General features: G+C 39.8%; 3 protein-coding genes and 1 long non-coding RNA gene across 5 annotated transcripts in view; 3 read left to right on the top strand and 1 right to left on the bottom strand.

Annotated features, from left to right (window-relative positions):
• The first annotated feature begins 1,615 nt into the window (after nt 1–1,615).
• Nucleotides 1,616–13,499, top strand: LOC110496569 (homeobox protein Hox-A7). Its single transcript, XM_021572544.2, has 3 exons — nt 1,616–2,427; nt 3,938–6,423; nt 12,919–13,499. The coding sequence occupies exons 1-2, from the start codon at nt 2,067–2,069 to the stop codon at nt 4,318–4,320; spliced, it is 744 nt and encodes a 247-aa protein (XP_021428219.1). The 5' UTR covers nt 1,616–2,066; the 3' UTR covers nt 4,321–6,423; nt 12,919–13,499.
• On the bottom strand, nt 3,727–6,371 carry LOC110496571. The gene is made up of 2 exons (XR_002469576.2): nt 6,234–6,371; nt 3,727–4,273 (listed from the first exon to the last, which is right to left on the bottom strand). It is a non-coding gene; the product is annotated as an uncharacterized LOC110496571 (long non-coding RNA).
• LOC110496565 (homeobox protein Hox-A3a) overlaps nt 6,097–15,824 on the top strand; it is a 36,167-nt gene continuing 26,439 nt past the window's right edge. Inside the window, exons 1-2 of one of the 2 annotated variants that reach the window (XM_036953317.1) lie at nt 6,097–6,423; nt 14,678–14,785. The gene's annotated coding sequence lies outside the window, so the exon portion shown is untranslated. Of the gene's footprint in view, nt 6,424–14,677; nt 14,786–15,824 lie in introns of those variants that run through there. The other variant, XM_036953316.1, reaches the window with a different exon arrangement.
• On the top strand, nt 10,270–13,499 carry LOC110496567 (homeobox protein Hox-A5). The gene is made up of 2 exons (XM_021572541.2): nt 10,270–12,271; nt 12,919–13,499. Exons 1-2 carry the CDS (start codon nt 11,680–11,682, stop codon nt 13,173–13,175), a joined length of 849 nt encoding a protein of 282 aa, XP_021428216.1. The 5' UTR covers nt 10,270–11,679; the 3' UTR covers nt 13,176–13,499.

Genomic DNA, 15,824 nt, shown 5'->3' with positions numbered 1-15,824 from the left:
GCCCCTAATGGGGAATGGGTGTGATTGCAGTTCTCAGGGCACTGCACCTTTTCCACCCTGCAACTACGTGTAATGACCAGAGGATGGCGCTGATGTTCCATAACAAGGCTCAAAATGGCCTCGTTTAAACACTTACCCTTTCTGATTATTTTCGGATGAACATATTTTGACATGTTTTGGCCTATTGGTGGATTTTCGTTTTATAACATTGTAATTCTAATTGATGCTTGCTATTATAGTCTTTATAATGATGTTAGCTCTATTAGACGTTGACACGTCCGCGGCAGTATTTAATATTTAATAATAATATACATAAAACATTTAAAATAGTACGCCTTAGTCTAGTCAAAAAACGGTTTGTACGTGTAGACCTATATTTTACTTGACGCTACAGAAAAACCTGAAACGTAGTTGTTCCGCGTGTCAAATGAAAGAAATCAGGCTTTTAGAAGGCCTAACTATTATAGTTCAAATGTGTTTATTTCCATCTTTAGTTTAGGCCTATAGGAATAGAAAACATAAGTAGTGCTTTCTCAACAAATGGTTTGTACATATGATTCGATTCGTAAAGTAATTGGAAAATAATTTGCCCTTTTCAAATAGGCTTATCTTTCATACTCTACATTTGCAATAGCCCTACATAAAATGTGATATGTGTTCAATTTGCTTTAGGCTAATCCATTGTTGGAATATTATGATATGGCGTACTAAACTATCGTATGTTTGGTGGTATTTAGATTAGCCTAAATGGGTTAAATAATAAAATAATACAAAAGTAGTAGACGTTTAAATGTAGCTCTGCGAATAACGTTGTTAGTTTTAAATATTCAAATTGACTTATTTAATTTGCTTACCTAACTTTTATGTTTTCAGTTAATACTTTGTTTAATCTAGCATTAGGTTACCACTCAAAATAATTCTCAAATATTTCACTTAGGCCTATACTTACTTGCAACAATTACTTTTATATCATCTTATTTGAGACGCAACAATGGTAAGTGAAAATATTTACAATTGTAAATGGTATTATTTCAATCACCACAATATCAAAGAAACTATTGTAAAATGTTTCAACTTTGAATTGATCAGTCCTTTGTAGCCTATAATATAATTATAATGTTTTGATGTTTGTTGTGTCACATAGTTCAGTTTTACCCATATGGAGAAATATATTTATATGAATTGAACAAAACCTTTTGAATGAGTACACAATGCATTTTTATACTCTAAATTGTGTATAAATCACAGATGTTATGAGGTGGTGAAAACGATTGTATTAGGGTGGTATTATGGTGTTTTATGGTCTAGTATGGTGTAGTATGGTGTGTTATGAAAGGCTAAATGCCACAGTATACGTTTATTTTATTTTGATGACATTGTATTTTGACATTGTACATTGTATTTTTGTGTCATTTCATATGTCCCACAGTGTTTATGAGAGGGTGTGTGTCCAAAGAGAAGAGAAGGTGTGTGTGTGTGTGTGTGTGTGTGTGTGTGTGTGTGTGTGTGTGTGTGTGTGTGTTTGTGTGTGTGTGTTTGTGTGTGTGTGTGTGTGTGTGTGTGTGTGTGTGTGTGTGTGTGTGTGTGTGTGTGTGTGTGTGTGTGTGTGTGTGTGTGTGTGTGTGTGTGTGTGAGTGAGTTAATCCTGGGAAATTCCATGGTAACAGAGTGATGCTGAGACTCAGATTGTCCACTTAAAAATGTCTAACAAAAAACAATGATTGCAAAGTTAAATAAATCATACAACTCTATACACAATGGGTACTTTTATACATTTCCACAGTTTTTTGTTTGACATACATTTTAAAGTGAAAATTCGGAGTCTCACCATCACTCTGTTACAATGGAATGGCCCTCCTACTCTGCAGTCTGTGCATTATAATGAAATCTCTGGCCCCGCCGGTGATTGGCTACATCGGTCACAGGGCTGGATCACGTGGGTGAGTTCTTTGGTCCTGGGGAAAATGGGGTTTGGTGTAAATCCAGGGTGTATTGCTGTCATATATCACACTACCTCGTAAAAACGACACTGAAGATTCTGGCCCAACAAATCACAGACAAAAAATATGAGTTCTTATTATGTGGATGGTCTTTTTAACAAATATACGGCGAGCGGTTCTTTCTTCCCAAACGCAGACCTAGGTTCGTGCACTCTTGTACCCGATGGAGAAGGACCCGCATCTGCTCACAACGCCGCAGCCCCTGCCTTCCCACCGTCCCTGTCCGGACTTTACAACGTGAACAATGCAATCTACCAGAGCCACCCGATGTTTAGCCCTGGTTATGGCCAGGGGCCGGACATTCGCAGTCTGCACTGCAGCTCCTTCGACCAGAGTCGTCTGTTCGGGGACAGCTGTGTCCAGCCGGGGCCCCTCACCTCGCCAGAGGACAAACACTACCGGATGTACCCCTGGATGAAAACATCAGGTACTGTCTAAGATGAGTCCTTCCTTCCCAACCGGCTCCTGCAGAGCTCTGCTGTAATGTCAATGAATCTACAAAACCTTGGGATACTTACCGTAGTCTTAATGGCGCAATTAATTACTTGAAGCCATTGGTATTTCATGGAAAGAATTGTTCAACTTTTATTGCGCAAGTAATGAGTTCTGTGGCCATAAATGTATTATCCCTTCGCTTCTGCAATGCTTTTTGACTCTGCTTTCTTACTGCTTCTACTCCCCTTTGTGACTATAAAATACCAGACTATGTAACGACAAAATAAAGGAAACACCAACATAAAGTGTCTTAAAAGGGATTTGGGCACCACGAGCCAGAACAGCTTCAATGCATCTTGGCATAGATTCTACAAGTGTCTGGAACTCTGTTGGAGGAATGTAACACCATTCTAACACCAGAAATTCCACCATTTGGTGTTTTATTGATGGTTGTGGAGAATGCTGTCTCAGCCACGCTCCAGAATCTCCCATAAGTGTTTAATTGGGTTGAGATCTGATGAATGAGTGGGCCATCACATGTAGTTTACATAATTTCCATGCTCATCAAACCATTCAGTAAACACTCGTGCTCTGTGGATTGGGCATTGTCATCCTATAAGGGCATAGCCATGGTAGCCAAAATAGTGGCCTACCCAACATTTTTATATATGACCCTAAGCATGATGGGATGTTAATTGCTTAATTAACTCAGGAACCACACCTATGTGGAAGCACCTGCTTTCAGTATACTTTATATCCCTAATTTACTCAAGTGTTTCCATTATTTTGGCAGTTACCTGTATGTTATAGTGTAAATCAGTGACCGTGCGCTCTGAAGTTCAACCTTTTGAATGGGATAGGGATAGCAGATGTGATTATCCTCATCATTTTCAGAAACCTTTTTGTAGACATGGATATAATCTATATTAACGGTGGTTGTAAATAATATCAATGGTTGGAGCAGTGGTAGCCTATTAATAGTATAGTTTCTGGCTAGTAGGGAATTGGTAGGCAAGCCAGTGTTTAATAAAGATATACCCTACCAATGAAAGTAGCAGTAGTAATTGCTTAAGGGCTATGTGGGTATGACCTAGAAGTGGTGGACAAGCACATGCTTCTAATTGGAGAGGCATGCAGTGCATTAGCTATAGGCTACAGGCTAGAATCCCAGCTGGAATATTTTTAATGGAAGGAAGTCTTTAAAAAAATAACGTTTATTGAAGTGTATATAGGCTACATGAGGCAAAACATCATTGACTGTCATTTTGAGAAAGACATCTTAGTAACAATGTCACAGGCACAACATGTTTTTATTTATTAATTGATTAACTTCTATAGAAATAATACATGAATGCAAAATTACAGAATTGTCACATATGTCATTATCAATATCATGATATCATCAGAGTTATTACATATGCCATGCTTGTGTAGAACATGGTTTTAGTGTTGTAGTATTTTTATTATTGGACCTAGCAGATTGAAACCCTTTTCTCTTGTAGATCCAAACCGAAAGCGTGGACGTCAGACCTACTCCCGGTACCAGACACTGGAGATGGAGAAAGAATTCCACTTCAACCGGTACCTGACCCGTCGTAGGCGCGTGGAGATAGCACAAGTGCTCTGCCTGACCGAGCGCCAAATCAAAATATGGTTCCAGAACCGGAGGATGAAATGGAAGAAAGATCACAAGGACGAGTCCTCGAGCTCGACCCCCGGTGCCACCAGCGAGGACGTAAACGAGGATGATGACAGTGATCCGGTAACCGACGGACAGTCCAAGGCCGAGGACGCCGAGGACGGAGATTCTCAGTCCACCCGTGTTGCGTCAGAAACCCCTGCAAGAGGAGATGGAGACAAGGAGGCGATTAGAAACACTCCATAAATGTTCATATTGGTCACTAAGGAAATGTTCTAGATGCAGACTGTCACAGAATCGATACACTCTGTTCGATCAGAGCTTAGAAGCCTGATTGAGGAAACGACTTGCAGAGCTGAAATTGAGACGCACTAATTTAATATATACAAGCTAGTGAAAACACTGGCTATAGCTATAAAAATGAATATAGCTAAAGGGAGATGAAAGGGAACGGATACTACCTATTTACTCTACGCTATTACTATGAAAACTCAATTTGATCTTTGAATGTAGAACAAGTCTACTGTAAATGTTATACAATATTTAATGTTAATCGTTGGGAACTATTAGATATTTTACTACTGAAATAACATTCCTGAACAGAGAACTACCTAAGGCGACAGTTGCATTCATGCAAAGAATTTACCTCCAGTTTCAATTGACTTCGAGGAACCTTTTTCGCACTCTTTTTGTCTCTATTTCAAAGCGAAATAAATGCAAATGTTGAATCATCTGGTGAATATGGCTTTAACGTTTAACTGTAGCTTATGAACGTTGTATTGCGCTGCTGTCTGTTATCATGTCTAATGTTGTGAGAGCTTGTCTTTTGGGGTCGAGATTTGTAGAGATTTGAATAGATATTTGCATGATTTCCAAACAGCAATCAAAAAAATGAATTGTCCAATTTGTATACCCTACCTCAGATTTTATTTCAGAGACTAAACCTATAGCCTACTACTGTCTCACTGAATTTCAACACTGCCTAAGAAGGACTTATAAACACTGTATTGTAACGTCGTGTTGCTATTGTATTTTCTCCTTTTTTTGCTTTCAATTATTCTAACTAGCTATAGCCTAGGGTCAATATCACTGTTATGGACGTGAGTGTGTCTGCTTGCACGTGTAAGTATGTAAGTTAGGGAATTTGTGTGTTTGTTTTATTTGAATCTAGGCTATAGAAGAGAAGCGGTCCAATGCTCAGAAATGAGCATTTGTTTTGCAATGTGACTGCATTCGACACTCACCGCTTTCCCTCTGCGGTATTCATATTGTGACATTGTGTAAGATGCAATAGTAATCGAATAAAAACAAGACCATTCGGTTTGAAAAATAGCTTCGTAACGAATTTCCTGTAAGCCAACCATACATTGATGAAATCTTTAGCCAAAACGTTATGAAATTCAACTTACATGCCAAAATCGATGGTACTACCCACCCTACATTAGGCATGAGTGACCTTTTCACGTTCATTTAGTTATTCTAACATTTTAACATTTAAACCATTTGTTTTTATATGACAAGAAATACTGAGCCTACAAATACGCTATTACATAAGAACACAGTGGCCTATTTTAACATAGTCTATTTAGCACGAAAAGTGGGAAAAAAATAGATTAAACCAATGCAACATTTGCTTAATAAAGAGACTAAAGTATGTTAACTATGAGGACACAGACTGTACAGGCTGTGTGTGTGTGTGTGTGTGTGTAGCCTATTGTGAAGGGGAAATGACTGCATTCCCCCTCCTTTCGGTAAAATGGCGCCCAAGTTCTGACCTGCCCCGTCCTCTCCCTCTCTGTTTCTTCCCCTCTCTCCTCCTGTCGCTCTCTCACTGGGTCATAAATCCGTTGTTGTTTATGAAAATTTACAACATTGCAATGCAACTTTACGAGGCTCCTCGGCTCCCCATTGGTCGCCGCTGGTCATATGGCATGGAGCCGTGAACATGAACTTTTTATACATAATTTCCTTTTCCAGAATAGAACCGCACTCATTTAAAAGCCTGTGTCTGCCATCCAACCCTTTCTGTAACGTAAAAGCTTTCGCTCTTCCATTTCTTTTCGTCGTGGGTAACGCTGTTTTGCTTTTTAGTTGTTGTTTAACACGCAGTGCAAGGAGCAGTTCCCTTCTCATGGAACCGGACGGTTTGGATTCATTACCGGGGTCCTCGTGACGGTTTGGCACATTGGACGGGTTGAGTGCGTCGTTGCCTGATCCCGGGAGCGTTTGGATTTGTCCAGGATCCAGCTGTCAGAACAGGGGATCTGGTCGCTTTGCGCCAGCAGCACTTGTCCGTCCTCTCCCTGTGACATCACCACACACCATGAGACCCGAACGTCTCACAATACGGTAAGAATACTACTTGCTTATCATGATTGGATATGATTTTGTAATCATGCAAAATCATAATAGAGTGAGCATTCAAGTAAAAACAACGTTCTATGCTTGTTTAGTTTTAAATAGCGATGCCTTTCAGAAGAGTGGTTGGAATGTTGTGTTGTAGGGTTAAACGGGTTATGTCCGAAAATGTAATTTGATAATAACAATATTATAATTATTTGCATGATTAATATCAATGCTATGGTTCGTTGATTGTGGTCTCTGGGCTTGACCTATCTAAATATGTTATTCAGTACTAATGTAGGCAAATGCTCTTGCATTATCAGAATTTGAATAATTTAATGGCGATGCATGCTATTTGTGTTTATTTGTTGCTATTCAAATGGGATGGTCTTTCACCAGCTCCGAATTGGAACTGTGGCCAATAGGCCTACTCATTGTCGCCCTCTTGTGGGAGAAGTGTGGTGGTGTTTTGGTCACAGCGTTCTGTCCATTTTCTCTCATTTACATTCTATGTGTTAATTGTGCCAACACAGAACTTCCCTTTGTCTTTTTATTCGTGCTATTCGTTAAACCATAAAACAGGGTTGTACATTGCTGTTTGTATCATGATAGCATGGTTTCGCCAGATGTTGCAGTTGTTTTGATTTGAGGAAATTATAGATTAGTTTAATCTAGAGTATTCTTGCTCCAGTTTTCCTCTCCTCCATGATGTAACATCAGAACCGCATCATCGAAAGGACCTTTTATCAATGACCCATTAATCTCGATGATGTTCACACTTATAATATTTAGAAACGATATGGCTACAAAAAATATGCTATTAATGCTATTTTGCTGGTAATATGCTATTCATTTTCATAAGAGTTTTAAATCCTCTACATTGGCACTGCATAAGGCCCAATATAGCTGGAATGTATTGTTCTGAATAGCAGTAGTGCTCAACGTTTTTTTATTAAACTATATAATAGGTGAGCTAATACTACATATATTTTGTCTGTGTAAATTCAGACTAGATATAGAAAATGGCAAGGTGTAGGGTTATAAAATAACCCGCAGAATGGTCAAACATCAAGACCTGATGACGAGATAACACCGAAGGAAATAAATGCAATCATTATGAGCACAGGCAGAAATAAAATACACTCCCCCTTAAAATGGAGTTCTGGTTGTGACAACAGATGGTCAAGTGTTCTTTACATAAGATCACTGGACATCACAGAGAGCCAGAACGTCACAATAGACACCATTCATATAACAATAGATTGTCACCTCCAAATTATGTCATAGAATAGAACCTGTGAGACCGAAACGTCACAATTGATATGGCAAGATTATTACCTCAAAATATGACACAAATTAGACACCGAGAGACTGAAATGTCACAATAGGCATCAATACCATGGAAAAAGTACAAGACAATCGCCTATTGTTGTGATGCATTTTATTACTGTATGCGTGCGTGTCAGTTTGCATAGTTTTCTTCGACGAATTGCGTTTTAGAATTTAATCCGTTATGGTTCACCTCTTAAATGTGTTGTTAGAGTTCCGTTTACCTTAGTGGCTCCAATTCAATATCCTCCTCGATATTTACAGTGGTAATGAAACTAGTCATGAAAACATTTCATATATTCAGATTAAGAGTGTTTAATAGTCACATGTACAGTGTTGCAGGTGTGATTGCAGGGTACAGTGAAACAGTGAAGCCGTGCTGCTACTCACTATACAAAATCTAAGGTATCTGAAATGCTGCTTGAACAGTTTTGTCCGTTACGCACGTAATACATCCTATGTAGCTAATGAAATTTATGAGCAAATAAAACTGAAGCATCGTGACATTTTACTCACTCATCAAGGATTGAAGCTGCATTTCAAATTGTTAGCATTTTACCATCTGGAGAGCACGCGCCCCTCCCTGCTCTGTGCGCCACAAGCACGCACACAGAGTCCCTAATCCTGATTATTTTCTCTCTCTCTTTTTTTTTTTTTACAGACACTTGAGTAGAACGCAACTAGTCCGGTCGTTTTTTTTTACTCTCGCACTTCCTGATTTGCCCCCTTTCCCTGGGTGGGATAATTTCTTGGGAACTTTGTTTCTATTGGCCATTGATGAATCAGATGTTAGCTCTTAGACTCCCTAACAACCTCTTTAAAGCCACAATCACAAACACTACTGGACATTCTAAAGCACAGAACCTATCCTTGCTCCTTCCAACATCCGGAGCATGCTTGTATGCGCTCTCAAACTATCCCTGAAATGTAAGACCAGGGCTCGCATACAGGGCTCCTTTAGACACCGCTGTACACATCTGGTCCTGAGTGCAGCTTGTTCCTCGGCTACTGCAGTGCCTGAAGGGGCCCTATTACCGCTGTGAGTCTGCATCCTTCGTACAGCGTACTTATCCATCACGCAGTTAGTGCCGACGCTCTAAACTGACTGTGTGGGGCGTCGTATAGCCTAAATACGGGCCATCGTCTTTTGGGGACTATAGGACCCATAGGTCCAATGGATTTTGGATAACTAGGGCCTTCGTTGCCAAAACGAGACTACTGTAAACCTGCAGTCGCGTGCCCCAGTTTCTAGTAGCCTAAATAGACGTTCCAGATTAACTGCACCATTTTCCGCTTACTAGCCACGTCTCTTTTGTAAGGCTATATTATTTAAAAAGTTATCGCTCTGCCTGTCCTGCCTGTGCACTAATATAACCCTGCTCCAGTTATAGAGTCACATTCTCATCAACTATTATTATAATCATCACCACTTCTCCGATTTTAGTTTAGGCCTATATACACTTTATCTCTACGTTACACCAACAAACCAGCAACTCAACACCGATGAACAGCAGCTATAATCAAATAGTGCTAAATGAACGTCGTCATATGTTTGTTATTGTTATTGCTTGTATTGATTGGGCCTGCATTATTATTACTTCTGCTGTTACCGATATAGGTCTTTCTTCATATCATATTTCGAACCTAATTTTAGATTGTCATTACGTAGTGTCTTATCTTTGTATTCTGAAAACTTGGCAACACTTATCACTTAGCCTACTTCTTTCGCTTCCTCACTCCGACGACATTATTGATGGAAGGAAATGGGTGTGGGGAAGATTCCGAGCAAGGCCAAGGGAAATAATTTAATTTCCCCTTTGTTATTTATCCATGTAAAATGAACGAACATTCCTACACAAAAAGATCAAGTTTATTTCGCCTATCGTCAGACATTCTTTGAAAATGTATCTTCTAATCTGTGTTTAAATTACAATATGTGTTTAGATTACAACATGTGTTTAGATTAAAACATGTGTTCAGATTACAACATGTGTTAAGATTACAACATGTGTTTAGATTACAACATGTGTTTAGATTACAACATGTGTTTAGATTACAACATGTGTTCAGATTACAACATGTGTTTAGATTACAACATGTGTTTAGATTACAACATGTGTTTAGATTACAACATGTGTTTAGATTAAAACATGTGTTTAGATTACAACATGTGTTAAGATTACAACATGTGTTAAGATTACAACATGTGTTTAGATTACAACATGTGTTTAGGTTACAACATGTGTTTAGATTACAACATGTGTTTAGATTACAACATGTGTTTAGATTACAACATGTGTTCAGATTACAACATGTGTTTAAATTATGACATGTGTTTAAATTACAACATGTGTTTAGATTAAAACATGTGTTTAGATTACAACATGTGTTAAGATTACAACATGTGTTAAGATTACAACATGTGTTTAGATTACAACATGTGTTTAGGTTACAACATGTGTTTAGATTACAACATGTGTTTAGATTACAACATGTGTTTAGATTACAACATGTGTTCAGATTACAACATGTGTTTAAATTATGACATGTGTTTAGATTACAACATGTGTTTAAATTATGACATGTGTTTAAATTATGACATGTGTTTAAATTATGACATGTGTAAATTATGACATGTGTTTAGATTACAACATGTGTTTAAATTATGACATGTGTAAATTATGACATGTGTAAATTATGACATGTGTTTACATTACAATATGTTCTGAAAATGGACTTTAGTTATCCATATTTGCAAAAAAACGGAAGCAAAATGTATATTATTGTTATGCCATTCATGTTTTCTAGAGATGAGGCTATTCATTACACACAGCTGCAAGATTTTATGCAGATTTTTTTTTGTGCCTAATTATCTAATTATCATAATTCAGTCATAATTTGTTGATCAAAACCTGGGTTATTTTCATTCAGACTTCTAAAAGTATTTATGGAATTTCACTTGAGGGGTGAAGTGTTGTCTATTGAGACTACTGTATTGTAGCCTACTTTCTGTCGTCATCTAAAATAAATGTACGTTGTTTCAAATGCCACATTTTTTGCGTATCTAACATTTAGATGACTGCCTTTCTATTAGATTGGATCATAACTGCAGGTTGTGACGGCTCTATGCATATCAGTAAACTAAGCTTCACCTGTAAAATTATTCTTAGTGATAAACACATTTGCAATTTATTCAAATGTCCAAAGAGTTGATTCATATAGGATATTCCAACATGGTTTAACGAAATATTTAACCAAATTTAAGGTTCTAGACAAATATTTTTTTATATATTTTTTTTCTTGTACTTGTTTTTTCTTGTAGTGTACGTGTTTTATTCCCAACGCGACGGTTAATGAGGATAACATTGAATACAGATTTCTCTCTATACTCTCTATCAGTGGAGAGGTTGCATATTCAGTATACACTGCGTTTCTTGTTGTATTGTTTGGGGAGACCATGCTTTTGCCGCAATGGTCGTTAACCTCTGAACGACCCCGTTCGGAGCCCACGCCTCAAACACTGTCGCAGGCAGTGCCAGACTGCGACCAGAAGATGGCGCGCGACGACAATCCAAGAGACGCAACCCGGGCCCCGCGAGCGCCCTGCCTAGGCGCATACCCAGGCGCGCCTCCCTAACATCCCACCAAGATTTCCTATTTGTGCACGAGTTTACCTCTGGAGGTCATCAAGCAGGATTTACGACTGGTCAACAAAAGCACGTGATTCTCAGCCGTACCCCATATTTGGGTGCCTACGTAAGAGAGAATCAAGTACATGTTCTACTCATTTCCATAATTCATCATAAATTGTGCAAGGGTGCTATAGAACGCGCAAAACCATCAAGAGCCACAAATCAAGTACACACGTTATTACTTTCTCCACAAAAAAAGCAACAAATACCTGCTAAACAACAATATTGGAATTATCAACCAATGAGCTCCTATTTTGTAAACTCATTCTGCGGTCGCTATCCCAATGGCGCGGATTTCCAGTTACATAATTATGGAGACCACAGCTCTGCAAACGAGCAATACAGGGACCCCACGACCATGCATTCCAGCAGGTACGGTTATGGCTACAACGGGATGGACCTCACTGTCAGTCGCGGTAACGGGCACTTTATGGCCAGCGTGCGGGCACAGGGCTACTCCCCGAACCAGTCGGTGGCGACAACAACGTCCTCGGTCGAGACGCCCAGGTACACCCAGCCCGCGAGTGCCACCGAGACGACGTCCCTCTCGCCTCCACCTGACCCGCTCCCGTGCTCCTCCTCTGTCGCGAGCTGCTCGTCTCCGGTCAGCGAGTCTCAACCTCAACACCGAGACATAAAGAACTCCATAACGAGCCCCTGCACGACCCCGAGTTCGAATGGAGGCACGCTGTTGAACCGGGTGTGTGTGTCCAAAGCGTCCCCCCTCCAGGAAGAGAAGCCCGCGGGAAGGGCGCAGACAACTTCCCAAAATGTCACCGACGGTGCCCAGCCCCATATTTACCCCTGGATGAGGAAACTGCACATAAATCATGGTAAAACAGCTTTGTATTTTGTTTAGGTCGACGCTTGTGTATGTGTTTTGTACTTGATACAGCTCGTCTAGTCTCTGTGTGGGCTTGTGGTGTGTGTGGGGATGGTGTGCCCTATAGCCATTTTAAGATGTGCTTGTTGCCATTTTCGGAGCTCAAAAGTATTTTCCCAAATCATTATATGAGAGAAAAATCACATCTATTCGATATTTTATTAATGGTAGTTTTAAGGGGCGTGTGTATGGGCGAGATTTAAGCCACCTGTTTAACTGCATATTGTACCTCAGGCGTTGGGAAAATAATTCAACGTGGCATGAAAACACAGGACATTTTCTTCTTACCAAAATGCAGGAGGTGAACATTTTATTTAAATATAGGATGATAGGTTTTCTTTTGCCATTATTTCGGATTATTCTATACTTGTATGGTATTTTTATAGGACACACTTTGTGAAATTGATTGGCACTGCGTTTTAAGGTGTATGTGAAATGTGTGTGAATAGTGTATAAAGGTGTGTTTATGTGGATTAGGCTCCATGGAAGAGTGATCAGTAAAATGTATTTCCTGCATAAAGCGTTAGTAAACATTATTCTGTAGCTTGCTATTTTGATTGTGGGCTCATGGTTGCATCCTGTGTGTGTTACCACCAGACAGTCTGACCGGACCAGAGGGGAAGAGGGCGAGGACAGCCTACACGCGTTACCAGACACTGGAGCTCGAGAAAGAGTTTCACTTCAACCGTTATCTGACCCGCAGACGGAGGATCGAGATAGCGCACGCGCTCTGCCTATCAGAACGCCAGATCAAAATCTGGTTCCAGAACCGGAGGATGAAGTGGAAAAAGGACAACAAACTAAAAAGCATGAGCATGGCAGCGGCAGGGGGTATAGGTTACCACCATCCCTGATACTCGGTTCCCCGATGAGCACTAATAAAATAATACAAAGCTTAGGAAAACTTCCCATCATGTCAAAAGCCCAAGAGACTTTCCGAGGGCTTCTTAGGACAGTGAACATCCACGTGTCCATGCAAGCTCCAGCCTTTAAAAATAATTTCCTCCTTATTTATTTTATTTTGACCATGATAATGCTTGTGTGAGTAAAAACTTGCGTTCTGTAAATGTTTGTCTTAAAGGAACAACCAATGGGAAATACATGTTTGTTTAACTTATTTCTTGTTCAAAATTGAAAAAACTTTAAAGTTACCACAAATAAGTCTATTAACTATCCAATAAAAGATGTGTAGCCTATTGCACTCATAAAACAGTATAGAAACTCAAATAATGAATGACTTGATAAGAAATGTAGTTGCTCTTGTGTATAGCCTTTGTTTTATATGAATGTATGTAAGTAGGCCTATGTATTTATTTGTTGAATGTATTGTACCAAACTCAGATAACGTGTTCCTTATTGTAGACAGACTTAATAAGCCTTATGTGATAGTTGTGCGTTGTGAACACGTGATGGAACCGCAGTTCTGACCCAGTGTGTGTAGCTGTGCCTATGTATCCTTCTTTTGCACGAGCTGCTGTAAAGTTGTTTCACCTGGCGCATCTTCTTAGAATGTGTTTCTGTATTTTGTGTGTACGTTTTTTCCTCCTTAGTTTGGATGGGAAAGGTTACATAGTGGATCCCATCGCGTAAGCGCCATCGTGATATAAGCTTTTTGTAAATGTTTTTAAAGAATGACTGGAACATTAAAATAATATTGTTATGGTGATGCTGATTATAATAAACTTTCTACGGGAACAACAGACTGTAAATGATTTGTTATTTCGATGATTTCTTCATGTGCCTAGGTGGTAAAACGCATGTTTGTATCGCTCAGAATTGTCCAACATTTTAGTTGTTGAATGCAAACTTCATAGGCCTGCTGTAACTTGTTTTTGTAGGTCAAGACTATGCCTAACTGAAATACAGTCCTGAAATGTTCGTTTTCCCTATTCAGTGTAACCCTTTCACCCCATTGATTGCATTTGAAACTTAAAAAGCTACACTTTCCCAGCTAGTTTCAAGGTCGAGAAAATCAACAGGTAGACAAATCTATATCCGCTTTCTTTACTCACCTCTGCACGTGGGTCAAAAGCGGGTCCTAGCCAGTGACCTGCTCTAGGGGCTCTGCGTCCGGTGTGCTCGAGCTCACTACTCTCATGAAATCGGTTCGACTTTTCGAGCCGTAAACTTTATTAGACCGGTTCCGGCCTGACATTTGGGGGCCAAATGAATGGGGGTTTTGTCTTTGCACTAGATCGTAAAAATCATCTAGAGCGCGGCCAGATAGGCTCACTGGCCATAAACGGTCACGTGGTGGCCATTAAAGTAAGTTTTATGGTTTTGGGGAGTTGACAGTATATTGCACATAACATATAATCGCACTGACGCGAGGCTTCGTCTGACTCTCTCCTTGCAGGCTGTAAAAAGTGTTCCTTGCCCGTTACAGCTGCTCCTCGTTCACCAGAACGCCTCGCGATGGACCCTGCGCACCAGACTCACATGAGGAGAGAGCTCCTGTCTCGAGGTAAGTTTCTGCCTCTATTGCCCTTGGGTAGCCTGTAGCCTTCCATTCCCTTGGCTCCGAACAGCCACCCTGTTCGAAACAGCATTATGATTGTATTCGGACGCTCTATTTGTCCTTATTAGCCTATTACGCTAATTTGTCAGTTGGTTATGAGCTGAATACTGGTCTTTCTCGGCAGATGTTGGCCAGGGTTGGGTCCGGCTCATGGATATTTAATTGCTTCCTTCCCAGTGGAACTTGTTTCCCTCCATCTGTGGTGAAACTCATAATCCATTACTGCGTGTGGGATAATTATGCTTCTGTCCACTTCCACCCCCACAAACTTCACTTTTTAGTACGTTGTTTTTTCACTTCCTGTATAACACAAGGGAGGTCATTTGGCCTCTTCATAGCTATTCATGTGCTGGACAAGCCAAAAAGCTATTTGAGCTGTTTTATGCTGTTTGCATTGTCATTGCTTAACTGAAATATGTTTGCATACAGTACTTGACTATCATACAACACTTTCGGTATAATGTTTTTTGGTGGGTGAGTGGGAAGTTAAAGCACAACTTAAAAACTTTGGAGCTGCAGTTGTCGCTTTGGTCAGGTTTCCTCATGTGTTCCATAAACACACTGTAGAGTAAACACAACACATGACAAAAAGCAGCAGGGACACATTTAAAAAGGAATTCCGTTTTGTGTCAGCCACGTCATTTTGTGTTTTGGGGTAATAAAGTTCAGTTGACCTCTTGGAGAGTGTCACTCTCGCTGCATAGTGACCTCTTTGCAGAGCCTGGGCGCGTGCGTCCGTGCGGGAGGTGGTCACTCAGATACCAATATCTCCAGGAAAGGATAGATTTATCAAAGTAGCCAATTTGTAAATGCGTCACAAAAGTGTGTGTAACTTTTGTATTGTGACGCATTTTCACAATCACAATAGTTTCCTTTAGATTGCGTTTTTTTCGTTTGCTGGGAAAACTGCTCTGCGTCAGTTTCTTATTTAGCTTAGTATATAGCCTAATTACGTTGTTGTTTTGGCTGTAATGTAGACTGTAAT

The sequence above is a fragment of the Oncorhynchus mykiss genome, chromosome 18 (assembly GCF_013265735.2).
Source record: "Oncorhynchus mykiss isolate Arlee chromosome 18, USDA_OmykA_1.1, whole genome shotgun sequence".
NCBI classification, from domain to species: Eukaryota; Metazoa; Chordata; class Actinopteri; order Salmoniformes; family Salmonidae; genus Oncorhynchus; species Oncorhynchus mykiss.
Note: the sequence above shows the minus strand (reverse complement) of the source record. Positions and strands in the feature narration are given on the sequence as shown.

Excerpts from the sequence above, each read along its gene's own strand:
- LOC110496567 (XM_021572541.2), top strand. The coding sequence starts at position 11,680 with ATGAGCTCCTATTTTGTAAACTCATTCTGCGGTCGCTATCCCAATGGC. Across the intron at positions 12,272-12,918 it reads GAAACTGCACATAAATCATG|ACAGTCTGACCGGACCAGAG; the intron begins GTAAAACAGCTT and ends TGTTACCACCAG.
- LOC110496569 (XM_021572544.2), top strand. The coding sequence starts at position 2,067 with ATGAGTTCTTATTATGTGGATGGTCTTTTTAACAAATATACGGCGAGC. Across the intron at positions 2,428-3,937 it reads CCCCTGGATGAAAACATCAG|ATCCAAACCGAAAGCGTGGA; the intron begins GTACTGTCTAAG and ends TTTCTCTTGTAG.